At 41.6% G+C, this 25,493-nt stretch overlaps 5 protein-coding genes and 1 long non-coding RNA gene across 19 annotated transcripts in view; 4 read left to right on the top strand and 2 right to left on the bottom strand.

Moving 5' to 3' along the window:
- The first annotated feature begins 977 nt into the window (after nt 1–977).
- Ork1 (open rectifier K[+] channel 1) lies at nt 978–9,492 on the top strand. 7 transcript variants are annotated; one of them, XM_076320662.1, is made up of 9 exons: nt 978–1,328; nt 2,918–3,080; nt 3,157–3,547; nt 4,691–4,867; nt 5,123–5,500; nt 5,900–6,162; nt 6,376–6,540; nt 6,856–8,013; nt 8,308–9,492. In XM_076320662.1, the coding sequence occupies exons 3-9, from the start codon at nt 3,406–3,408 to the stop codon at nt 9,139–9,141; spliced, it is 3,117 nt and encodes a 1,038-aa protein (XP_076176777.1). In that variant the 5' UTR covers nt 978–1,328; nt 2,918–3,080; nt 3,157–3,405; the 3' UTR covers nt 9,142–9,492. The 7 variants fall into 7 exon arrangements, with proteins under 7 accessions (XP_076176777.1, XP_076176775.1, XP_076176778.1 ...); XM_076320660.1 differs by lacking the exon at nt 978–1,328 and adding an exon at nt 2,366–2,444; XM_076320663.1 differs by lacking the exon at nt 978–1,328 and adding an exon at nt 2,428–2,594 and having other exon boundaries at nt 2,918–3,067.
- On the bottom strand, nt 9,297–12,610 carry Hisrs (histidine--tRNA ligase). 4 transcript variants are annotated; one of them, XM_076320665.1, is made up of 6 exons: nt 12,281–12,610; nt 11,629–11,940; nt 10,939–11,151; nt 10,643–10,864; nt 10,047–10,548; nt 9,297–9,966 (listed from the first exon to the last, which is right to left on the bottom strand). In XM_076320665.1, the coding sequence occupies exons 1-6, from the start codon at nt 12,374–12,376 to the stop codon at nt 9,494–9,496; spliced, it is 1,818 nt and encodes a 605-aa protein (XP_076176780.1). In that variant the 5' UTR covers nt 12,377–12,610; the 3' UTR covers nt 9,297–9,493. The 4 variants fall into 4 exon arrangements, with proteins under 4 accessions (XP_076176780.1, XP_076176782.1, XP_076176783.1 ...); XM_076320667.1 differs by lacking the exon at nt 11,629–11,940 and adding an exon at nt 11,290–11,435 and having other exon boundaries at nt 12,281–12,608; XM_076320668.1 differs by lacking the exon at nt 12,281–12,610 and adding an exon at nt 11,290–11,435 and having other exon boundaries at nt 11,629–11,767.
- A 2,060-nt stretch (nt 12,611–14,670) lies between these two features.
- Nucleotides 14,671–17,088, top strand: M6 (neuronal membrane glycoprotein M6). 3 transcript variants are annotated; one of them, XM_076320672.1, is made up of 6 exons: nt 14,671–14,739; nt 14,828–14,926; nt 15,469–15,605; nt 15,692–15,874; nt 15,966–16,116; nt 16,222–17,086. In XM_076320672.1, the coding sequence occupies exons 2-6, from the start codon at nt 14,923–14,925 to the stop codon at nt 16,536–16,538; spliced, it is 792 nt and encodes a 263-aa protein (XP_076176787.1). In that variant the 5' UTR covers nt 14,671–14,739; nt 14,828–14,922; the 3' UTR covers nt 16,539–17,086. The 3 variants fall into 3 exon arrangements, with proteins under 3 accessions (XP_076176787.1, XP_076176785.1, XP_076176784.1); XM_076320670.1 differs by having other exon boundaries at nt 14,699–14,926; XM_076320669.1 differs by lacking the exons at nt 14,671–14,739; nt 14,828–14,926 and adding an exon at nt 14,974–15,297 and having other exon boundaries at nt 16,222–17,088.
- Nucleotides 17,089–17,890: 802 nt separating this feature from the next.
- Nucleotides 17,891–19,995, bottom strand: Pig-l (phosphatidylinositol glycan anchor biosynthesis class L). The gene is made up of 5 exons (XM_076319582.1): nt 19,149–19,995; nt 18,958–19,039; nt 18,649–18,845; nt 18,450–18,580; nt 17,891–18,317 (listed from the first exon to the last, which is right to left on the bottom strand). The coding sequence occupies exons 1-5, from the start codon at nt 19,459–19,461 to the stop codon at nt 18,177–18,179; spliced, it is 864 nt and encodes a 287-aa protein (XP_076175697.1). The 5' UTR covers nt 19,462–19,995; the 3' UTR covers nt 17,891–18,176.
- A 117-nt stretch (nt 19,996–20,112) lies between these two features.
- Nucleotides 20,113–21,211, top strand: LOC143151435 (uncharacterized). 3 transcript variants are annotated; one of them, XR_012993328.1, is made up of 3 exons: nt 20,113–20,479; nt 20,642–20,797; nt 20,892–21,211. It is a non-coding gene; the product is annotated as an uncharacterized LOC143151435 (long non-coding RNA). The 3 variants fall into 3 exon arrangements; XR_012993327.1 differs by having other exon boundaries at nt 20,129–20,479; nt 20,878–21,211; XR_012993326.1 differs by having other exon boundaries at nt 20,115–20,479; nt 20,642–21,211.
- Nucleotides 21,212–24,704: 3,493 nt separating this feature from the next.
- Lim1 (LIM homeobox 1) overlaps nt 24,705–25,493 on the top strand; it is a 29,540-nt gene continuing 28,751 nt past the window's right edge. Inside the window, exon 1 of the mRNA XM_076320375.1 lies at nt 24,705–24,710. The gene's annotated coding sequence lies outside the window, so the exon portion shown is untranslated. The remainder of the gene's footprint in view (nt 24,711–25,493) is intronic.

Here is a 25,493-nt window from a genome sequence, read left to right as displayed (position 1 = left end):
GTTTTGTGTTTAAACAACAATGGTCCTGTCGAACATTGCGATACCTGTTTAACAACGGTCTGCGTATCACGAATATTATTAACACCAACGTCGAGGAACAGCGACGAGTGCCGACGAGGAGTCGATCGTTTCTTCTTTCAGAGGACGACAGTCCGACGTGTAAATCATTCGCAAATAATACGACCTGTAGCGGAGAACCGCGACAGAAAGAAATACGGATTGTTATTAGCACGGTTTTACTAACCGAATAACTTTATTAACATCTCGAACTACGGGCTTGAGATTTTTCGAAGCGATCGCATTAGTCGAGTTCGAGCTGCGCTACATCGGAAATCGGTATCGCGCGCGGTCCGTATCGAGTTCCTTCCCCATTTACGTTTCTCTTTGCTCAAGATTCGTTTTTCGTTTCCCGAACCGGTGCATTATACCGTCGTTACTCGTTAACGTTCGTACATATGTATTTAATCGTTTTCCGGTGCTCTATCGCTTCCATTTACGTGTCGTTTCATCGTGGTTGACCACGGCGAGCCCAGTTTCGCGCTCGAAATCGTCGCGGTCGGTTAAAACGCGTTATTTCCGATCTCTCGTTCGAAAATTTATTTCGTTCTCTTTCTTTGCCCATAAAGCTGGTTAACCTTGACACGTAGACGGTCTTCTTACGAAATACCTCCTAGCAAGGGTCGTTTGAAATTACTTCCGAAAGTAGTACGAACATCCAACCAGTCCTCGGAGCGAGTAGGTCCTGTTTCTCGTTCTCCCACCCGACAAAAACCTTTTCGTAATGAGTTCGTATGAGTTTAACGTTTAATTCGTCATTCGCGGACGACCCAATTATTCAGTTCACAGTCGTGTACATTCGTTCACGTACCTACGTTTCGACGAGCCTCGGGGCCCGTTTGATCAATTTCCACCGTACCAGTTCATATCGTTTCCTGTTGTCCGTAGTTTTTCTTTTTCGGACGCCGGTGTCGGTTCTCGGCCCGTCGGAATCACGCGACGAGCGCGTATATTTCGCGGACCGATCGCGGTTACTATTGCAGAAATGTCCGTCGGGTTCTAATCGCGTGTCGTTTGGAATTTCGTGCTCCATTCTCGAGAAATTTGCGCGTAACGGTCCGCCGAGGACACCGACGATGGTAATAGCAAAAGTGAACATTTCAAGAACGAAGAGTTAATTGGAATAGCAAACCACGAGGGAAAGGCGAACGATGCTCGATGATGCGCTCCTGTGTGTACGGAGAGAAGTTTTAACGCGGCAATTATCGGTGTTGTAATTTAATTTAGATATTCGAGAGAGCATCGATGTATCGTTTCGTTCCTACCACTGGGTACGTATTCTATTAGTTCTCTATTCGAAATTCAGACAGTCCGTTTACCGTGCGCGGTTTACAGTTTCACTTCCGATAGCCTATTATCGAAAGCAATTTGCGCTCGTTGCTATCACGATTCGTTAATCCACGTTTATTCGGTATCTGTTTGAAAGTCGTCTCGATGTGTAAAGAAGATAAGCTCCTGTAACCGCGTGCAATCAGCGGTATAAAAGTAGGGGACTGTATAGGCAATCGAAAGCTAAATCAGTGGATCGCAGTAAGCATCCCTGCATCTCCGATCGTAATTCCCGTATTTTTCGCAATAACGTAATTGCGGCGAAGATAATCGCGGAAAGATCCCCGTATCGCTGAATAATTCCCGTATTTTCGAACGTCGTTACAGGGAAGATTCACGTGAGAATTGTTCGTTGGCGGTAACGGTGGTACTGTTGGTACAAATTACAAAACAGCTCGATTGTACGCACGATCCGGTGATCGAGCGATCGTTGACATTCGTTTTCGTCGAAGCAACGATAGAATGGTACTCAAGGCTCGTTGGACCGTATCATTGATCGGAAGGAAGCAATTAAACGGTTGCGTCGTCGTGCTCGATTCGTTTTTGAAAAATTCGAAGATACGACGGATCGAAAGTACTACTCGATCGCGTCGCGTCTCGTCGCGTCGGAGAACTGAAAAGTAATCGACTCGCGACAAAAGCACGAACCCGACCGTTACGGAAAATTGTCTTTTATCGTTGGATAAACAATAGTGCGCGCAGTTTCTCGAGAAACAATTCCATCTGAAGGATCTATCGCGGGTTTGCGAGTTTTGAGCCCGGATCGTTCTCCGATGAGCGGTATAAGGGTATAAAACGGACAAAGTAGACCGCCGCGTAGGAAATAAATCGATGATTCACAGCCACGATGGACACACGAGCGTGTATTCTCCGCACGATAAATCATCCGTACGATCGATCTTGTCCTTCGATCTTTCAACCGGTAGGATATATTGCGTTCTGCGAGGTTACGTAAAGACCATTGTCGAAGGGAACATTTTTGTCGCCAATTGCGCGGTAACGGTGAAAATCGTTGTCACGCGGTATAGGAACGTCCCTAAGTCACTCAGCGACCATCGGTACGTTCGGTGCGTAACGTTGTTCGTCAACGTTACGGGCAAACGAGAGACGAACACTCGAGTTAATCGTCGACTACCGCGTCCGACAAAAGTATCCTTTTGTCTAGACTCTCCTCTTTCATTAGGGGCGTCTCTTCTTCGTTTCAAGCGGTGAGAATTGAAAATTGGTCCACGTAGCTCGTGTTCCATTGTCGTCCCGCGTCTTTCACGAACGTTTAGAATTTATCGCGCAACGAGCTCCCCGCGTTGGTTTATTCGCTCGTTCGTCTTCTCCGACCGTTTATTTCGCTCGCCGGTCTCCCAAGCGAGAAACGAACTCGCACCGTCGATATCGAACGAACAGAACGGATCCTCGAGCCTCGCAACGGGTAAATCGTTGTGGATTATTCGCGCGAAACGTGCGCGGTCTTTTTTTCACTCTTTTCGTCCTTAGAGAATTTACCTCGACCGATATTCCGACGTTCTCGTTGCAGGGTGTACGGGGATTCACGAGTCCCGTGACAGAACGGAACCGTGTTCCCGGTGAAAACGATCGATCGTGTCGTCGATAATGGCTGGCAGCTGCCGGCACTTAAAATCGTATCGGATATCTGACGGAGGAGTCGTCATCGAGGGAGAAGAAGGTGATTTCTGAAGGTCGTGAAATAAGGAGTTATCGCGCGATAATGTCTCGTCGCCGTAGTCTACTTGACCGTACGTAATCTGCTTTTAGTGCCGCAGTATTGAGAATCGCGACGACGATCCGCGAATCCATCGTGAACCACCTCCGTTCGCGGTGTCGTACGATCCGTGATCGGACTCGCGAAAAAAAGCATCGCTTCCGGGCGACCTGCCACCGAGAGGAAATCATTATAGAAGCGAGGATCGTAGGACCACGATGAGACTCGACGAAAGCCCGAGTTGCTCCACCGTCGTTCGCTCTTGTTCTTGATATTGACTCTTCGAAATCTTCGAGCAAAGAATGTCGAAGAAACAATGGATGGTCCTGCTGATGCTGTTCTTGACTTACTTGCTGCTAGGTGCCTCCATCTTCTACCATATCGAGAGTCGTTTAGAGATCGAGCGCGTCGAAACGGCCAAGCAAGAACGCATCGAGATCAACGGTGAGCGGATACAATTCCTCGTGACGATCGATCGTTACGCGTCCACTGAAAGATAAATCGTACGTAAATTGATTCGTGTATTCGGTAGAGTACGCGATCGAAGATATCGTACAACGATTCTCGAACGAACGGTTAATCGATCGGCTCTCGAAACGCGGGATAACGATCGAAGGAAGCGTCGGTTGCAACGTCGTTGGACCGAAACCCGACCAATTGTTTATCCGCGAATGTTCGTAGCCGCATCGTCGAACAACCGTGCACGATCACGAGGAACGTCGTCGGAGTGGTCTCGCCCTGCCGCTCCTGAAAAAACATTTATCCGAGTGGTTAATTGCCGATGATTTCGAACACCGGTGATTTCCTCGTTTACGCACACGTTTCGAACTCGTCGGGAATTATATTTACGACGGTCGTAACTGACATCGCGGCGATTATTTTACCACGTCGCGCGGACAGTGTCGATAAAATTACAACGCGATGATCGATCGTACGGGCAGTCTCGGTGCCTCGAAATGTGTAAAAAAAAATGTTCCAAGTGCGAGAACGGTTGCAAATTTTACCGCGTGTCCCGTGTGAAAGAAATTTCCCGGTATTCTCGCAGCGAATCGAAATCAATCGGTACGATTTCGACGCGTGAGAGATCCACCGATTCGAACCGCTTAGCCTCGTGATCGTGATCGCGTTCGTGATCGATTTCGAGGAAAAATATTATCGAAAACTTGTCGTCCCGAATCGAAAGCGATAAGCAATCGGTCGCCGGGCAACGTGGTGCAACGCAACGGGTCGTTTTACCCGAAACGTACGAACCAAGGGTGTTTGTCCGCTCAACGGTACACGGATCGATGGAAACGTTGCGTTCTCGAGCGATTTCTATCTGAAAACTATCTCTCTGCGCGCTTCTCGAATGTAAATAAAGTCTCGTTAATTTAGCGCGAGCGGTCAATACAAACGATAAGATTGATCGGATAACACCGATCGTGAAATGTCACATTTAACGCGGGCACTCGATACAGAAGCGGGCGAAGCTCGAATCGGACCTCGTGATCGAAACCGGGAGAAACCTTCTTTCGTTTACGAAAGAAACGCGCGCGATCGTTCGTCTTTACGATTACCGTATTTACAAGTCCGTCACCATTTTTTCAGCTTTGCTTCACGCCCATTACGTGCCCAGCAATATTCACAATCACAACGAGATTCTCGGTAAATTGACGCGATACTGCGGCAAATCGGTGTACAATTACACCGAGGGCGAAACGGATCCGTTGAAATGGGACTTTTACAACAGTTTCTATTTCGCGTACACCGTGGTCAGCACCATAGGTACGTATCGAGGACGGAGGCAGACGCAGGTACAAGTGCACGTTTTGTGTAGCATTTACGTGTTTATAGATAGGGAAATATTCGAATGAAATAATAGACGCGGGGAGATATACCGACCCGATCGAGAAGCAAATATACAAAACGTGGAATTTACGAATTATTGTCGTTCGCCTTTGTCCGTTAGCAATCGATATAGCCGTGTACAAGGTGTCCAGGAGGTGTACTCTTCGTTAATTCGGTATGCGCAATATATAGGTTACGGAAACTTGGCCCCCACGAACATGCTGGGTCGCATCTTGATGATATTTTACGGTCTGGTAGGCATACCTATAAACGGAATTTTGCTGACACAGTTGGGAGAATTCTTCGGTCACGTATTCGTGAAAGCCCACCAGAAGTATAAATCGTACAAACACGGCCGCAACGATTACTATCCGAGAAAACTGACCACGTTCGAGACGAGAAAGCTCGGCTTGGCCGCACAGATATTCGTATACCTGACGCCTGGCTTCGTCATGTTCATATTCTTCCCGGCGTTCCTCTTCTCTCATTACGAGGGCTGGAGCTACGACGAAGCGGTCTATTACGCTTTCGTCACGTTGACGACCATCGGTTTCGGGGACTACGTGGCAGGTCAGAGAACATTTTATCCCTTAACTCGTAGCCGCGGGACCATCCCGCGCGTTTCCTCGTTTCGAGCGGTCCCCCGTCGTGCACGTTTCCGAAACGTTCGAATTCAATTCGGAACGTTAACGCGCGGAATAAACTCGACGGAGTTCAGGAGATGGACGAGGGTCAGCGTTCGTACCTTCTCTTCTTTTTATTTATTCATTCATTTATTTTTCTTCCGTTTCTTTCCACACGCTCACACGGGGATCCCACCTTTCGAAGTAAGTACACACGTTCGCTAAGTTTCCGTCCCGTGTAATTTATCGAGCGTCGTTGAACGCCGCGATAACTGGTCACGGGATTCGCGCGCGACGTAACGCGATCGCGGATCGGACACTGAAGAGTTTCTTTCGCACCCGACAGGACAGGACAATAGCAAGGGTAGCGGAGTTTTTTTCATTTTGTACAAAACCTTCCTAATATGCTGGATCTCCTTTGGATTGGGATACATCGTTATGATCATGACTTTTATCGCTCGAGGTATGCGCAGTAAAAAGATTACGCAAATCGAGCGTAAGCTGGCGATAAACTTGAAGCACACGCAGAGTAAAATCTGGAACGAATTCAATAAAGAGATAAACTATTTGCGCCGCGTCTTCAATGAACTTCAACTCTCCAAGGTCAAGGTAACGGAACAGATCCTTTCGCCTATCTTCGATTCTTATCTAGCCACGCTTACTACCTACCATCTAGCGATTTCTTTTCTCTAACGATGCATTTCACGAATGCTCGCGCGACGGCCGCGCATCGATTTCTAGTAATTATCTTCTATCGCGCGTCGCGAGACGCCGCGACGCGACCTGGCCACACGTCTATTCGCGCGCGCCAATTCGTTTCAGAGAGTGTACGTGGACGAATGCAATTACGAAATCCCACCGTCGAAGTTTCCTCGTAGCAACAGCTTTCCCGATCTTCGCGATTTGTTGCACGGCGCGAAAGGGTACGACAGTATACGCCAATACAGACCGAGACGACGCGCCAACAGCGAGGTGGTACCGACCGAGGTAAGAAACATTTATCTTTCCCCAAATTACGAGTATTATCTACTCGCGATTTCGATCGACTTCGATCTTCCAGTTTCTCATATCCGCGCACCGTGGACTCGATTCGTAAATTCGTAACCGATTATCTTCCCGTTTTGCTCGAAACACCGTTTCCATTGTATCGAGCCGATTCTCCCCGCGCAACGAGCGTAAATTTTCACGTGAATTTCAAATAACTCGTTATCGTTTCTAGATATCGGCCGCGACTAGTCGAACGGTATATTTTTCCATTCGAAATGAAATTTATGCGCGAGTTACAACAGAACACGATTCTAGGAGGACAAAATGGCGCGCGTCGTGTCCGAGACGGATCTCCAGAGGATCGACAAGACGGCTACCTTCGCCACCCACGCGATGGTTCAGCCAGCGGAGTTACTGGCGAGACTGGTGAACATTCTCGGTTACATGCCGCCGGCCACGGACGATATCGGAGCCGATTTCTCGAATCAGAACACGTACGTGGAGCCGGATACTCAGTATCGCGGGAGAATCGACGAGAACGGGACGAAAGATCCATCCGCGATGGAACCGATCTACGATCAAAGCACCGGGGGTACTGGCGCCTGGGCGATCGGCAACGAACGGATCTTCCGATTGCAGAAACCGCGCTCGAGAGCAGCCAGCGAGATCAGGTTGCACGAGACCAAGGACGAGGACCATCACGTGGACTGGACCTGGTCCGGTCCGACGGCTTCGCGAAAAATTCGAGAACTGATGAAAGCTCGTACGAATCTATCGTTGCTGAAGGACACCCGCGCGACCAAGGATACGAAACTATCCAAGCCTCGTGCCTTCTCGTTGGTGAAATCGGTACCGAAAGCGTTGATTTCGGGTCCGTGGAGGAATCGGTTCTCCTCGAACACGGAGAAGAAGAACACGGAACTGGTGGGACGTGGTACCAACTCGAAGGACGCCGAGGAGTCGTTCACGTCGGGACACTCGTACCCCGATGAGAAACGACGCGCCTCGATCGCCGCTTTCCCGCGAAGATACTATCACACGCACACCGGGGCCGATAACAACGATCTGTCGGAAACGGAAGGCAGCAATCTCCTCGAGGAAACCAGCCTGGCCGATTTCCTCAGGGCTCTGACCGTTCTACACGCGAGCGTCGCCACCACTGGCAGCTGGACGGCTGCAGCCGCTGACGATGATCCCGCCAATCGATCTCGACCTCGTAGAAAAATGGGCACCGCTTCCCTGTCCCCGCCGAAACTCCCCAGCCTGTTCACGTTGTTCTCGTCCCCCTCGTCCGGATCCAACGCGCAGGAACCCAGCGAATCGTCAACGGCCCAGATCGCTCGTAACCCGAGACGGGGCAGTTTGGCTTTCGTCGGTCCCACGGTCGCGAAACCGAGACGATTTTCTCTGAGACCTGTGGCGACACCAATCAGCCCCCCGACACCCCCAAGAAGCGATTCGCCATTCTTATCGGTGAGCTTTCCGATAAACGTCGAGCATTGTACGCGAACGAGGTGATCCCGTTTTGGACACGGCGGGTTTTAGACGTTCAGGGGCAATCGTGAGGTACAATGTGTCTATGGGCCCCCTGAACGGATAGAACCCGCTATACTTTGGAGTATACTTCCCCATGATCGGTCACTATTCCACCCGTTTTGTAGAAATCTATTTTAGATATATTTTTTGCACAGTTTACTTTCATTTTAATACGTTCTAGTAGAATTTTTCCAGCGAAATTGCATAACACGATCGGTGATTTTTTATCAGGACTCTCGACGAACGCCGTACGAAAATAACTCTGCGTTTCTATTCGAGTCGCACAAGGAACCTCTGATTCGAACTGAAGGAGCGTTGGGTTTATCGTCACCGATGGTGTCACCCCCGCCACCGCCGCCACCACTACCGTCCACTAACGGTAGACGTTTCTCGTTACGACCTGCTCAGATTCAAACAGGAATTCCAACGGCAGGAAACACGACGACAGCAACGACGACGACGACAACGACAACAACGACGACGACGACGACGACGACGACGACAACGACGATGAATCCACTTGCACCCGTGCTGAAAGCCGTACCACGTTGGAAGGCTGGTATGCTGCAACGACAAATCGGTCAAATGAACCTTCGACGTCGAGTAAGGGCCTTCAGTCTCAGCGATGTCCACGTGGACGATCTTAAGCAGAAGGCTACCGAGTCCGTTAGTCCAACGTCCACTGTCTACGCGAAGAAAACCAATCGAGATGTACTTCGTAGGAACGATGGTCCGCACGGTGCCAGTGCCGAACCGGGGAGATCTACCGAGGGTTCGGAATCGCGAGATTCTACCAGCATTCGGTTCGAGAACGAAAGTGCTCCGTCGAACAATAAAATCGAACGTACGACTTGCGTTGAAAACGGAGGGAAAGGACAGATACACGTGGAACCGTCTTTGTATAGAAATATCGCGATGGAACCACTCGTGGATAAACCTCCGATTGCCCGTAGCAACGAGTCGCGGCAACCATTGGTAGAAGTAAAAGTAGAAAAGCCCGTCGTGAGCGATCTCAAGGAACTAAAAATTGAAAAACACCAACCTTCTCGTTCGAGCAAATCGTGACACAACGTTACCGTTTGAAAAATATACATATTAAACGACGTGTAACGCGTAAAATTTAGATCAATTATTGGAATTGGAAGGGACCAAATGCTAACACGGTTTAATCGCGTACGCAACAACGTTAACGAGGAAATTGCATAATTTTTGCGAAACGATTCCTGAAACCACTCAAATTTTATTCGATCGTTCGATACAATAAATTAAGTATAATTTAGTTTACGATGGAAAAAAGCTTTTCTCCCCCTGCTAATCGATAACAAAAATAAAAACATTCTAATTTCACGGAAGCATCGAACAATCTGTTTGGTATTAAATTAATTGTACAAAATAATATGCTAAATTTGTAAGTAATTTACGAATTTTGTAGCCTTCTCCTTATTTCTTCGACCAAAGTTGCTCGTGGAATCAAAATCTGCGATCGCGACGTGACGTCTCTCAACGTAACTTCGTTCCTCATCAGTTCCCCTTCACCGATTATCACGGCCAATGGTATACCATTCTCTTCGCAGTGCTGTAACTGAGCGAGTAATTTTACGTTCTTTTTGTAGGATTGTTCGGCTTTCAGTCCAGCATCCCAAAGATCAGATAAAATCTTCATTCTTTCTTCGTGTAAATTCTTTTGCGCACTCGCCACGAACACTTCGACCTCGGTCGTGCGTGTCTTTAAACCATCGCGATTCAGTTTTGCTTCTAAAACACTAAAAATGCGTTCGACGCCCAACGACAGGCCGACGCACGGTACCGATTTCTTTTTGCTGTCGAACATTCCTACTAAATTATCGTAACGACCACCACCGGCAACGCTACCAACTCCGACGTCATCGCCTGAAAATAAAAAAAAAAGAAAGGAAATTCATTTAATCGAATCGTTCGCATTTAATAACGAACCCACATCGAGTACTCACCGATCAATACCGCTTCGAAGATTACACCCGTATAATAATCGAGTCCTCTGGCGAGACTAAGATCAAACGTTACTTTGTTCGTTATTTTAAAAATATTACAGTACTTAAACAACAGTTCCATGGATTCGAGTCCTTTTACCGCGGACTCGTGTTTCATCAATTCGACGTCTTTTCTCAATTCAGCGATGAGTTCCACTCCACCGGTTCGCGATACGTACGTTCCAATTTTGTCGGCAGTCGGTTCGTCCAGTCCCTTTTCTTCTACTATTTCTTTCTTAACTTCCAACCACGGACTTTTGTCGAGTTTATCGACAGAAGAACAAATACCGCGAAACATATCTTGCGGAACGCCACAAGCAGCGAATATACCGTCTAGCAACAATCTATGGTTCAATTTGATCGCGTAGGGTTCCAAGTCTAGCGATTGCAATGCTTCGGAAATAATAACAATGCATTCCACGTCTGGTAACATAGGATCGTACTGACCGGCTATGTCGAAATCCTTGAATAAAACATGCGACGAATGAAGGGAATGTTCAATGATACATTTACCGTGACTCTTTTCAAAATGATAAGGGTCGTCGAATTTTACTTACGCATTGATAAAACTCCCTATATCTGCCCTTTGTTGTGGCTGGATTGTCTCTTCTGTAAACTTTTGCTATATGATACCTTTTGATAGTGGAGACTTTCCCCATAGCCAAATATCTGGCAAAAGGTACAGTTAAGTCGTATCTGAGAGCTAAAATCTCTCCTCCTTGATCCTTCAAATCATAGATTAGTTTCGAATCTTCCCCGTACTTTCCTGTCAATACATCCTGAATCGAAAACGATTTAGACAATTTCTTTACGTTCCTGTAGTTTAAGGTAAATAGTTATACTTTCTACCTACTTTCAATTCGAACACAGGTGTATCTATAGTCTCTGCCCCGTGTCTTTTAAAGACCGTTATTATTTTATCCAGTACTCCCAGCCGCAATGCCATTTGCTCTGGTCCGTAATCTCTGGTGCCTTTAGGCGTTTTGAGAATAAGTTTGGACAACGGGACATTGTTTTCGTTCAACTTAGCTTTTAGCTGCACCAATTTGGTAACTTCGTTCGCTATCTACGCAAAACAGGAACAACTCGAATTAAATGTGATTGGCAAATGGATTTCAAATCTGTGTCAAAAATAGGATAGATTTTAGTGCAATTTCTCTTCTTGTTGTTAGTCTAACTGAATGCTTATACGACTTTTGCATACCTTCAGCCCCGAAATCGTCGCGTGGCAATATTTTCGTGCAGCAAGGATGATATTGGTCCGCGTTGGACGTAACATCGCAAACGATGCAGTCATTTTTAAACAACCAGAACGAAAGAGAAAAGTCCGCCTCAATGTTGATTATTAAACTAGCCGAAAGAACAGACAGTACCATGTAAGCGAGCCAACGAGCAAATGCTATAAATTACATCTTATTTGTCTTTGATTGGCAATGTACGAATCCACGATTAAATATTGCAATAAGAAAATAAAAGTGTAATTATAATTTTTTGGAACATATAATTTATAGCAACTTTGCTTGCAAGCAAACAACTGCCTCACCTTTTCGTCAATTGCATTTCGATCAAAGAGACAGAGATCGTTTATTCGATCAACTTTCCTGGTCAAAGAAGAAGTAACTTGTCCATCTGGATCAGGAAATGCGATACGCTCTGTTCGATCAAAGCTTTGAATATTTGTAAACCACCTTTTCAAATGTGGCCATTTTAAAAGTTGCTCGTGAATAGTAACACATAAGTCAAATAGAACTGCGTCTTTTGTAGTGGGTACCCAACCACAAACATAACTGACATCCGCGAAATCGTGGTTTATGCTTTCCAATTGTGTTTCTATATCCCAAGAATTCTTTAGATCCTGAAGGATGGAAAGCGATGCGGCACTGTGCGATTTTTGTCAAAGGTTAAAATAAATAAAGAGTACCGAAAATCTTATTTATCGCAACAAGACGACGGATTTGCTCTCTCTCAAAAAAGAAAAAAAAACGAAGAATAAAATATTGACTCTTGCAAAAATAAATCAAACACGAGCAACAAATATGACTTTACAAATTAAACTATTCTGTTAAGTAACGTTAAATTCAGACACGGTGGCGGCAGAAGTTCGTTCCCAGAAGGTATTCGCTCATAGTAAAAGGTTCGCGTAAAAAAAACCTAAAGTTTACGATTCTTGAAAAAATAAAAATATTTAATCGTACCTCAATATTGTTAGTCTTCGCGGCCTTTAACTTTCGTACGATTTCTCCCTGTTCCTTCACCTGTTCCATTAGTTTTTCTCTGATTTCGTCAGCCATAGTGCGTGGTTCAATCTTTCTCTGCAAAAGTCCAATTCCAAACGTTTCACGCAACGCGGCATCACTGCGCCTTCCGCTAGGTTATATCCACGTTACACCCAGAATTATTACGGTCTGCTCGCTTTGCTGATATTACAATCGCGTACGATTCGCCCGTTTACGCTTTCCAGGAAACTTGAAAGTTTACTCAACCCCACTGACGTTCGCATGTTTCTGAAACGTGTGTTCTACGATCAGTAGAACACTACTGCGACCATTTTCTTTTTTCTTAAAATTTGTCGATATATCGGAGAATTTTTAATATTTTTTTCCTTATTGGTTAATTGAAACAAAAGAATAATTGAATATATATTATACGCGCAAACAATGTAACCGAAATATTTAACATTTAGTAATATTAACACGATATTAATCTTTATGAGTTTCTATAGAAAATGATTTAATTTTGATTTAGTTTTTCTGATCGATAAAAATGATTATCTAATAAAAAAAACTTTAATAATAACCACAATGTCATAACAAAAAGTGCTTAGAGCTACGATATTAGTTTAACATTAAAAACATTCATATCGAAAGGAATAAATTAGTAAATGACTTTACAGTAATTGAATGTTAAAAAAATATCCTTGTAGCGAATGGACCAGTTTCCAATTCCATATTTTAATGCGATTAAGTACAACAAAATGTTTAAAGTATAAGAAAAGTATAACAAGTGCGTAAACACTATTTAAAAATCGCGGTATAATCAAGGAACAGGGAACGAAGGCGTGGGTGAAAGTTGTTTCGTGGAGATGTAGGGCGAGCCTTTTATCATATGTTTTACAGGCTATAGAATATACAATATAAGTAGATACTTTTATAGCTAAACAATAAATTCTAACATAACATATTATTTAATACCAACAAGCCAATCAAAACACGAGTTCAACAGTCATCGCATCACGTTATGGACATCCACCATAGGTTAGTTGCTAAAAATGGCGTTTTCACTGGAGGGATTTCCAATTCAAAATTCACCGCTATAATTGCTACCTAGAATAATAATGAATGAAATATCTATAGATTTATATATATTTAAATAAAATATAATTATATTGATTGCGTGTTCCATAGTTCATTCTAAAAAAGCATTGATATACATTTAAAATTAATTATTTAATTCTAGGATTGATAATCTATTTACAACGAAAAGTATTTAACAATGAAACATTCGCAAAGAAAATGTAAAGTGCCATCTTATGATAGACAACAGTAATGTTATATGTGGTATGGATATATATCGATACTACAGAGACTGATAGTTATGTATTAATATTACAGAAACTAATGGTAATATACCGACATTACAGAAACTTGTAATATGTACAGTACAGAAATTAGTGACATCTAGTGATACGGATAAGAACTATTTTGCTATAAACTTGGGTGTTTTATCGCCGAGGGCGCTAGTTTGAGTTTTAAAAATAGTTTGATCCGTTCACCGCGAAATAGTAGATGGATTACTTTATCCAAAGATTAAACTATTATTTATTAATTATGTGTAATTGCATTGTGAATATAAATTTTTATACATTTAACCAACATATGGATCGTATGAATTATTATGAAATGATAATAATCTGACTATTCCTTTGTAATATTTTAAATTCAAACTCAACTTATGAATTAAAGGATTAGAATGTTATTTGTTAAATATGTGTCATTGCGTTTTGAGAATGAATTTTAATATTTATAATTTAAACATAACAAATACTACGAAATAAGAATTGATAGCAGTTTCATGATATTTTAATTCTGTAATAAATTACTTTAGTAACAACTAAAAGTTTGCTTAGAAGAAGAGAATGTGTTCGGTGTAACGTATTTCTCTTAAATGGCAAAAATTAATAGTCGTTTTTATATGTAGCAGATTATATTCTACAACATTGTATTATCAAAATATAAAACAGTTATCGGATGTCACTATCGTAAAGAATCAAAGTTAAATAATCGCATAAGGATTAGTGAACATTTTTAACAATCTTTGCTACAATGCTAATAGATTTTAATAAAGAAAACATTATACGTATTTGATTTACTGCACTACGGCATGGCCTACAACTCTTGGGAGGACAACGATCCCATTCACTTTTACCTTTTGTCGCCATATTAACACGTTTTAAAGGGTCATCGAAAAGTACATTAGCGGCAAATATTATCCTTAACTTAAGATACCGCATTTGCCATTCTGTTTTGCAGTGTTTTATTTTATTCTGGTAAATTGCCCATGTGAAACACTGATAACCATTTCAAAAGCTTTTTTGAGAGTAGTAACAGCATCAGTCTGTCCGATGCAGTCCGAAGGACTCGCAGAATCTCCATAAGTAAGTGTGTGACGTGTCTATGTGTAATTACGAAAAGTGTGTGGGATGTCATTCACTAATACAATAAAACGACATTCAATTGCTGCAGTAATTGAGAGAATTCTAGTGTTATAATCGTGGAATTAACAACGGGCAGTGCCCAGTTGAAGCGATCCTAACCTTGAACAATAACAAGCTGGAAACATGGGTAAGCAAACAAATTCTAAAACATACTTACCTTCTACAAAAAGAGCATCTTATGAAAAAAAAGAAATCGTTTTCTTGGAACACGGAGTAATCTGTTTCCTAGTAACGGGCCGATAGCGCAAAACGGTCGCGTACCGTACGTTTTATAATCTAATCTATAGTCTATAGAAGACGATTACTCATTCATCGTTTCAGTCAGCGATTCACACCTTATTCAAACAGGTTGTTGAAGTTATTCGTAATTAAATATGAGAAATTTACAAGAAACAACTGATAATATACCGTTGCGTAGAAAGTTTGACAGTAACATTAGTATAGATAGATTTTCTGAGAAAAGTCTTCATGGGCTTGAGTTTGAAATTCGATCTTGCAGTAAGTTTCTTCATGTGAATATATTAGTGAACAAAATCTATAAAACTTATTGGTAATGATTATTAATCATGACTAGATACAATATGACTTTTAAAAAATTTGCATTTTGAAAATAGGAGACCTATGGTACATTATTTTACAATGTAGTATATAATATTTTTATTCTTACAGGGAATCTTTGTAATGATTGTATGGCTAGAGTGCCATACGCAACCCTTATTGCAACCATAATGTGTTGTTTAGGAGTAGGTATATTCTGTGGCACAATGTATAGAGGTGTTACATTGGGTTCTTTGATGATGGATCAGGTGAAATAAACATGGTTTTATTATAAATACCATATACGACGGATAGAGTTTGTTTAACATTTTTATTAAGAATTTTATTTCATAAGGTGTTTCACTTACGACTTGGATGGTTGGAAGCTGTACAGTTGACTTTTGCAACAATTGGTGCTAGTATGGCAGCTTTAGGTTTCATGATATTATGTGTTGGTTGTCTTGCAACTGGAGCTACAAGGCATAAAGTATATCGTGCATGGAGATCTAGAGTTGGTGGACGTATTTCCTGTGCCGTTGTATGTATTTACTATTATGGATTGTAGTTTTGGAAACTAATAGAACAAAAAGAAAAGAAATATATATATACATATATATTGTATTTTTTAGTTTATGACAATTACATACATTCTTCAATTAGGCTGGCTTTTGATATTCGCATTCTTGGTTATAATTACTTGGATTTTCACTATATTTTGGGGATTATGCAGTAATCCTCGAGTTCAGTCTCTTGATCAATGCATTGATTTCACTCAATTCAGTAAGTTTTCCTATGTTTATAAAAATTCTAGTCTTTTTTTAATACATTATTTAATCAATTTATTCTTTAAAAAACAAAACATTGTATATATTTTATTTCATGCAGGTTTCATATTCCCAAATAATACAAGAATCGAAGATATGAAAGTATGTGGACCACAAGAAGTGAAACTATTTTGTAAAGATTTTGTTGAAAAAGCAGAGGTGATGTTTATCTTGGCAACAGTGGCTGCAATGCTAGTTGTATTAAGTCTCATACACTATTTAATGTGTCTGTCTGCCAACTACGCGCATATCCGAGATCATGAAAAATTTCAAGAATTGCAAGAACTTCAATTTCTGCAAGATCCAGGAGATCCAGATTCTCCTCAGCCCGGTATGGGAACTTTGAGCTCACATCATCGTGCTAAGGACAGATTCTAGGATACGGCCCGCGAGATCTTCGCCATGAATCCTTTATAAATCCAACACTCCTGTCTACAGGAAATCGGAGATCTCTGCTCTATAAGAATCGAAAACCTTTTGGTGTTATTCTTCTCTTTGTACCTAGACTCAGTATTCTACTAACTAATTACTGTTGCAGTAGTTTACTGACCGAGGATCTTGCGGGAACACTTTATGCCGTCCATTTTCTGTGACTGTCTTTTAAGCATTTACTCCATCTTAAAGTTACAAATCAATTAGATGACGTTTAGAAGCATATAAGATTTCATCTATTCTAATGTTGAGTAATTCGATTATTGTTACTATATATAGCGTAAGACACATGACAACATTCCATAATTTGTATGTGTTTAAAGACAAAATGAGTTTTTTTTCAAATGCAGATGTATAGTGAATACGTGCGAGACAAAGACTATAACGCACGGAGTATATATACTTTCTAAACTATTTGCTATATAAAAAAATTATATATATATATATATAAAATTTTATGTATATCAATAACAAATATGTGTACATATATTTATCATTGATGTACGCAAATGTTTTTTATATACTAATGTCATTTGATATGGTAACTTCTCGTTTGCTAATGTCTTCAAATTTTGTAAGACTGTTTATCAACACAGACTGTATATTAAGTATTGTTGATATCATTTATATAGATTTTTTGTTTAAATAAAGAAGTGCAGCTTTTTTATACCTTTGTAAAGCGAACTAAGGAAACTATATTAATTGTACATTGCTATTCAGTGTTCTAATTATGCTGGAGGAAAAAATGAAAAAAATTATTTTTGTTATATTTGTATTTACATTTCTAATTTCTTATCTATTATACTTGTGTTAAAAAGGAAAGTTCATTGAACTATTCAAAGTTAATTATATTTTCTTCCAGTATGAACAATTAAGTATTACATTATAGATCTACTGCCATTATAAAAAAATTATTTAAAGAAGTCCGTGTTTATTATATTACAAAGTATCGGAAAAGACAATAGAAATTTAATTCATATTGTATCTTCAATGCACAAAATAGAACTGTGCCAAATTTATGCAATTTAAACTACGAATAAAACATAACATATATTATATGTTATTGCTGAGAAATAGATTCTAAAATGAATATACTTAAATTAGCAAGTTTGATTTATAATAATTTCGTACTTGCTCAAATTTTTTGATACTAATTCGTAGTTTTTGTGCACACGCAATAAAATTCAGGAACGAGAGTTTTGTTTAGAATAAATAGATGTGATTAATGCTACATTATGCACACCTGACAAGTACATATCAAAGAGATTACATGTTATTTATGTAAGTTTGGAACACGAAGGATTGCGCATGAAAAATTAATGCGCGAGTTACGTATAATAAAAAATCGATTTATTGTTATTTTTTGGAAACTAAGCGCTACATTTTTTTATCTAAACATTTGTATATTCCTGTAAGGTCGAATAAAAAGTACTTTCTACTCGACGTGTATATTCAATTTTTAAAAACAGTTTAAAAGTATTCCCAGAATCCTACAGTGTTTAGATTGCACATTAATAGACAAATTTCATATTTTTATTATGTACAGTTAATTACAATTTGTTCAAGCTTGTATATCCATATAAGTTACTCATCGTCAAACTCGAGGTCCAACTCCAGGTCGAGAGCACTCACTTCTTGAAAGGTATTAATGAACGTGTACCGTGAAAATATCATGTATAATTTTCGAAACCAGACATACTGGGACTTGTGTGCAATCATGGCATTCTATAAAGGCAGGAAACAATTTCAAAATGTTTACTTTTGTTTGTGTCAACATTTAAAATTAAAAATATAAAAAGTTCGTTAATGGCAAATAGTATACGTTAAATATAAATCACACGGCAATTGTGTACTTACTTTTATTATTTTTTTTTGATCATATGTTACTAAATACCAGTAGGAAGCAGATAATAAACTAATTGGTAAATCTAGAAGCTGTACATATTTTCTAATTATATTCACAGACTCTAATACGTACAGCTTACAATCTGAAAAAAGAATTAGACTTTTAGCGCCTTCTTAATATCAAGTTAGGATTGCAACAAACAATACTAACAAGACGGTACTTTCTTTTCAATGCATAATGCAGCTATGGCAAAGTATAAGGAAATGTGATTCTTGTGTCGACTTATGCCATGTTTGTCAAATGTTACAACTGCATTGATTTTATAACTTTCTACATGTTGTAAAATACATTCTGCCACTACTTCTGTTGGCCATTGTACATTTTGATCATCAGGTAACTCTGTACTCCTATACATGCATTTATTGAACTATGATAGAAGATTAGAAGGATAGAACTTGATTTCATTCAAACGAATAGCAAATTATTTTATAAATTAATAGGACAAAATAAATTCCTTACATTATTATAGTTACATTAGCTTCTGGAATTCCTAACATTTTGGTACAATCCCATAGCTCTTCTTTCCTTCTTTTATTTCCACCTAAAAGAATATTTATAAATATATAAAATTCTACATAGATTCCTTTTGTATATCTAATGCATTAATTATAAGGTTTTGTAGCATTTAACAAACTGAACATGTATCATACCAGTGGTAAGACAAAGGAGATAAATCTCACTAGCCTTCAATTTTGTGACCCAGTATACCAGTGGACCAAAGAACATGACTTCATCATCAGGATGAGCAGTGACTAACAATATTCGGGCAGGTGGACCTGGAAGCTGCCACGCTGTGTGGCTGACTCTTTTCAAGATTGAATAAAGACAAACACAAACGCAAAGGTACGCGACAGTAGCAATTAACAATTGCCATGAAATTTCTTTGATATAATACCACCACCAACAAATTGCTTCATTAATTTGCAGACTAAGGTATTCCCTAATAAAATCGAGATCTAACATTTTAAACGGCAATGTGAGAACTACTTTCACTTACGAATGTCACGGTCCTGTCATAGTTCTGGAAGAGCGTTCTATCCCTTCAAAATTTGAAATAAAATTTCTTTCGTTAACAGAACATTGTTTGGTTATGTTGTGCACCAACGAGATAATAGGATTGGACGCCATGCTTGCGTAAGTCGATACAAAATTTCTATTGTAGGGTTTATATGTACGTATATTTGCACTTCCGACATTTTTTAATCATTTGTTTAAATTCATTCCTTGAGTTATATTTTTATTCAATAGCAAATTTCTTCCAATTTACGTTCAATTCATCTACTGCACTGTTACTAGTTACTACATTTAATGATCTATTTACATCAGTTTACATTTGTAATTTGTACACGTGTATCAAATAACAAATACATGTGTTTTTAATTTTTAACGAACTTTATATCTTATTCTTTATACTGTTTTTTACTTGTAATAAAAAATCTGTTCCGCATTATACTCTATAAAAATTTGAATAATTCTTAATGCAGCATTATATGGAATTAATTTCTTAAACAATACTATTACAACTTTTATTTTAACAATTCGATATTTATTTTAGAATCGAGCCATTGATTTATAAAAATTTGCCTCTTCACGATTTTAAATCACTTTATCATGGGTGAAGTTACATAATGTCACAGAATGGTCAAAATCTAAAATTCCCTATACTCGAAACTTGAATCGTATACATTCTAGGTCTGTTAGGAAGATGATATTTTGTTATATTAGATTTCATAATTTCGTTGCAAACATCATTTATTTTAAGTAACCTTAGAAAAATTTAATCAATTGGTACGAATAAAATTTACACTGTTTACACGTTAAAAGGAGTTGAAATTATCAATTGTACTACGATGATTGCTGCATCATTAAATAATATTTTCGACAGCTTAGAGCAGGTTGACATTCAACGTAAAAATATTAAAGAACGAGTATCCTATTATACCACGATACACTTGTCAGGTATCCGGGTAATAAAGAACAGGTTATCGAGCATTTATGTCTAACCCTTCATTGATATTTTCAATTTTATAATAGTTATTGATTTAAATTTTTCATTTAATATACTTTCTTCGACATTCCTATTTTTAATTATATTATTTTCAGGTTGACGTTATATTTTACATATTTTGCATAACTTTTTTAGCACGCAGACACAAGGTTGGAAAGTCGTGTCCTAATTCCTCCTAGTCGTGTCCTAAAGGATTTCCTAATTCCAAAGTCGACCTTCTTGTTAAGTTAAGTCGTTCTCTGTGCACACATCTTTGCACACACATTCCACGAAGGTTTGATGGAATACAATGTAAGTTAGCTTAGAGAAAAGGTTATTCAAATATATTTAGATTAAAATCATCGACAAATGAAACCTGTGCCACGGTTCAGTATCCACAACGTAGAACTACTAATGCTGCCTCGAAAAATCAATGGATCTCCACCGTGGTCTGGCCTCTGCACCTTTTACAATAAAACCCATAGATCACATATTGGACAAAGTAATGGACGTTACGTATGGAAAGTGAATAAAGACAGTTGCAGAGAATGAACTTTAGATCTAATCGACTTGTCAAGAAGATGAAGATACTACAATTTACGACGAAACACTAAAATTATAATACAATTTACTAGATAATTATGCACATTGTATCGTATTGTGTACATTAAATATTTTTATTTTGATATTACAGGGCGATGCACCCTGTGAATAAAAGTTTATATCATGTTATCGTTCTCGTTGTTTTGCAAATACCACGATTTGATAAGTGAAAACAGTCTGACGAGTTGCTATCTTTTTCTATCGATACGAAGAAAATTTAAGCGTCAATGCGCGCCAAGTAGAACTATCCCGCGCATAGTCAGACACAGTGAAAATGCGTAGTTATAAGGCGGCTGGTTACTCCGCATTAAAATACGACACGATTGAACGAATGCATATATATATACATATTTCGAGGTATCGTGCGAAATAAATTGCAACACCCATTGAGAAAAAGTAAAAAGTATGTATTCGTAAAATCACAACTGTGTGTACATTAAAAAACGTAGCTCGGATTTTCGATGGAGCGTTCCAATTACGGGTTCACGACTTCCCTCGTTCGATCTCGAAGGCTAAAATAAAGTAAACGGAACCATTGGAAAACCAATAATAATTACCGTGTACGGAAGATCGTAACTCGTAGGCCGAGTTCATTTTCCCATTTATCGTCTTGTCGGGCAGGACGAGCCGGCCGCGGAACAATGGCTCGGCATTGCGTAGGAACGAATAGCCTGTCATACCTGTGACATATATATTTTTTTGTCGTTGGCACAATCGCCGCGTCAGTCAGGAAGAAAAACTGATCGTATTTCTTTCCATCGCGGAGCTAACCTCGTGGTTTCCGCGGTACGAACAACGTGCCGAACGTCGAAAAAGAAAATTCGACTCGCCGATAATTTCGACCACCAACAGTCTCTACGCGCGCAGGGAACGATTCGTGTCTCTCGATTATCGTGCGTTCGTTTCTTTTCTTTCCTTCCTTTTCCATTTATTTTTATCGAGCATGTGCGAGCCTCGAATAAATTTTCCGCTCCTCGTAAAGTCGAGTACTTACCCTACTCGTTCGACCCATTTGAACACGTTATAGACGAAATATTTAAAGGTTAAGTAGAATCTGATTTGCGCATAGGCATCAATTCATCGTTAATTAATTTTCGTACAGTTATTGCGTATTACCGCGTTTTATTGCCTCTTAACAGTTGGCGTAACACGATTTACTGCCGGTCGAGTTGCGAATAAAACGTGGCGAAGAATTCGAGCCTCGAGGATTCTCATGATTACGAAACCCCTGTGCACGTATCTGCCTTCTGTCGAGAGATTTATGACACAATAATAACGGGATGCACTGGACGCGACGTATTTCGATAACGATAATAACACACGATCGACTGTCGGTAATCGTACGAATCGCGGCAAACGACCGCGGTAGCGCTCCGCGCGAATCACCGAAATACGACAATGAAGCCCGAAAAGCGTGTTAATAACAGTCCTTATCGTGGTATCGCGAACAGGATCGGACGATCTTCGAGTCGCGACGTAGCTGTTTGTTTTGGACGAGTAATTTTGTAAATAGGCTCGACGAGACGTTTTGCAACGATCGTCGTAATAAATATTCGGTCGATCTCGAGATTTCGATCGGTGTCCCGAGATCGAGAATTCTCCTCGCTCGAGGGTCGAGACGTACGCGATTCGCAAGGTTAGGGGGGTCCTTTGTCGATTTTCACAGGGTCGAAGAAATTCTATAAATACGACGAACGTTTATCGACGTGCATTTTGACGTCACTGCGAACGGATAATGTAAATTCGTGGGTATTACTCTTCGTCTGGATTACAATGTGTCGGAGAGATTGTATCTTTTACTTTTCTTTTTTTTTTTAATAGAAAAAAGTTTATTTCGTATTTACATTCCGAAGGGACGAGTCACCGATGTCCAAGTAGATTACAGATGTCTCGGTTATCGTTCGTATCGATTCACGCGTGTTCGACGTTGCGTGGAAAAATATAATAATCGCTATTTTGACATCCGTTTATGGAATTACGACACGACTTGTTTGTAACTTTTCGAAAACTCGATTATCAGCGATCTCGATCCGTTGCCAGGTCTGAAACAACGATTACGGTACTGTCGATATCGATAAATTTCAAGTATACGGTTTATTAAAAACAAGAAGGAAAAAACACACACACACGCACAAGGCTGTTACCAATTGTTAAAAAATTGTATCGACTTTGTCCCCTTTTTAAATAAAAGTTCTTTCCATATTCCGGTACCTCGATACAATTAGTCCAGAATATTGTTACATAACCGGGTTTATTCTTAATTTGTAACGTTATCTTGCGTTTCAGTCGATATTTGTTCGGAACGACGTTACGGCGAAACACGATAATATAAGAAAAAAAGAAAGAAGAAAAAAGAAACGTTTAATTACAAAAGGCGGACGCAGTGGTAGGTAGGACACTTCTACTTCCGTGACACGTTTACGGATCTTCGTCGGTATAAATCCGTCGATAACGGCACGATTGTAAATCTGTAAATTTGTAAATCATCCGGACCCACAGGAACGTTGGTCTACGCGAACGAGTACGATTATCGTTCGCGGAAGGCTACCAGAGAAGGATGGCAAAGGACTATACTTACTCGGGCGCCCCGTTACGAATTGACACATCTAAGTGGCGGTCGATTTTTCACGGGACCCTATAATAATCTTGACAGCTTTTCAGTAGTCTATGGTCGACCCTCGTAATAAGCTTAACCAATCCACGACCAATGTAATTTATAGAGGCCACTTGTTTACGGCTAATTACTGTGGCACGCGGGCAACCGTTAAATTTTTTTCTATACGTCACGCGTCTTCGGATCGCGTTCCACCGGGCCGGTGGATTTTTCGAAAAAAAGTCCGAGAGACCGCGTTGCCCTCGAGTATTTACAAGCGGTGGGTGTCGTCGAGAATCGTCGTACGTCGCGAGACTCGCGAGCCTCGGGTTCTCCGTAAATTGTCCCGTATCGGGGAAATCCGGCCGTTTCTCGCCGAACAATACGAAACGTACGCGCGAGTTCCGGCGTCGCTCCCGATCCGGTTCGTTTCGTCGAGACAACGCTAATCGTTCGGCATCGTCGACTCGCACACGACCGCCCCTCGATGAACACCGCCGCGAACGACAGTAGCCCGGCGCGCGCGCCAAGAAAAAGTCCACGGACCGTCATCGGCCCTTAAAACCGTCGAACAATAGACCGAAGAGGTTCTTAATCGATAGAAAGCAACGCGTCGCCTCGGTACACGCCTCCGTCACAAAACGAGCCTCGCGATAAGGTTATGTCTCGCGAGTCGAACAGAGGGCGCGTGCATGCACGTAGTAGATACGTACGGGCGTACACAGGTATGCGTGCTATCGGGCGCGAATAACGGAGCGAGCGAGAAAGGGGATCGTGGAACGTCCGCGGGATGGAGAAAGACGATGGCAAAAAGGAGAGAGGAAAGGAGACACGGAGCCTCTCGCGGTCGAGAGTGGGATCCACCGAACCGCGCGGTGGGGCGTAAAGGGGTTAGGGAGGAGGACGAGGAGTACTCCCCCCTTAGGACGGTGCGGCGCGGTGCGGCGCGGCGCAGCGGGCCGAGGTGAAGAGACGAAGAGAGAAAGAAAGAGGGAGACGGATCGCGACGAGAGAAGAGGAGGGCAGGAGGTAGGTAGAGGAGGAATATTTCGCGGACGCGCGAGAGGTAAAGATTCTCTGAAACCTGTGGCATTTCGCGAGGCACTCTTCCGTTCGGGTATACGCCGAAGGGGGATCGATAGCGCGTCAGAGACGAGGAGAATCAGGCGGCAGGGCTATTTCGAGCAACAACACACGGCAGCAGAAGCAGCAGAGAAGCGGTAGCAACGACAGAAGCGTCCCGTACGCCGCGAGAGAATCCCGCAGCCATTCCACGGCCATGTCTGCCGGCGCACGGGGTTGGCTACGCCCGAGCGGGGTCCGTTCGGCCAATCGACGGGGAGCGCGGAAGGTCCCGCGCCGTGGTCGTGGCCAATGGGCGTAGCCCGTTCCGGTGAGGCGCGCGACGTCGCGTCGCGGTAGAGGGGGGACCCTCGCGGCTGTCACAGGTGCAGCCAGTTGGCTGGCGAACTCGAGGCGAGCGTGCTCGGGAATCGCCGCGTTCCTCGCCGTGTGCCGCACCGTTCGCCCGGTTTCTTCGATTCCATCGCCGTTCACCGGGGTACGCAAACCGGTACGCGTACGCACCACCACCACCACCACCACCACCACCACCACTACCACCACCACCACTACCACCATCATCACCACCACCACCACCACCACCACCATCACCACCACCACCACCACCACCACCACCACCACCATCACCACCACCACCAGCACCACCACCACCACCACCACCACCACCACCACTACCACCACCGCTACCATCGACACCGCCGTCGTCGTCGACGAAGCCGGTGGAAACGC

The sequence above is a fragment of the Ptiloglossa arizonensis genome, chromosome 9 (genome assembly GCF_051014685.1).
Source record: "Ptiloglossa arizonensis isolate GNS036 chromosome 9, iyPtiAriz1_principal, whole genome shotgun sequence".
In the NCBI taxonomy this organism is placed as follows: Eukaryota; Metazoa; Arthropoda; class Insecta; order Hymenoptera; family Colletidae; genus Ptiloglossa; species Ptiloglossa arizonensis.
This window is presented reverse-complemented; position numbering and strand designations above follow the sequence as displayed.

Coding starts and splice junctions, on each gene's coding strand:
- Ork1 (XM_076320662.1), top strand. CDS start 3,406: ATGTCGAAGAAACAATGGATGGTCCTGCTGATGCTGTTCTTGACTTAC. Junction 3,548..4,690: donor AGAACGCATCGAGATCAACG/GTGAGCGGATAC, acceptor CCATTTTTTCAG/CTTTGCTTCACGCCCATTAC. Junction 6,541..6,855: donor GCGAGGTGGTACCGACCGAG/GTAAGAAACATT, acceptor ACACGATTCTAG/GAGGACAAAATGGCGCGCGT.
- Hisrs (XM_076320665.1), bottom strand. CDS start 12,376: ATGGCTGACGAAATCAGAGAAAAACTAATGGAACAGGTGAAGGAACAG. Junction 11,152..11,628: donor GAAATGCAATTGACGAAAAG/GTGAGGCAGTTG, acceptor TGTTTTGCGTAG/ATAGCGAACGAAGTTACCAA. Junction 9,967..10,046: donor CTTCGAAGCGGTATTGATCG/GTGAGTACTCGA, acceptor TTTTATTTTCAG/GCGATGACGTCGGAGTTGGT.
- M6 (XM_076320669.1), top strand. CDS start 15,174: ATGAGAAATTTACAAGAAACAACTGATAATATACCGTTGCGTAGAAAG. Junction 15,606..15,691: donor GTTCTTTGATGATGGATCAG/GTGAAATAAACA, acceptor TTATTTCATAAG/GTGTTTCACTTACGACTTGG. Junction 15,875..15,965: donor GACGTATTTCCTGTGCCGTT/GTATGTATTTAC, acceptor TGTATTTTTTAG/TTTATGACAATTACATACAT.
- Pig-l (XM_076319582.1), bottom strand. CDS start 19,461: ATGTTAGATCTCGATTTTATTAGGGAATACCTTAGTCTGCAAATTAAT. Junction 18,581..18,648: donor TGAAAAGAAAGTACCGTCTT/GTTAGTATTGTT, acceptor TTCTTTTTTCAG/ATTGTAAGCTGTACGTATTA. Junction 18,318..18,449: donor ATCAAAAAAAAATAATAAAA/GTAAGTACACAA, acceptor CTGCCTTTATAG/AATGCCATGATTGCACACAA.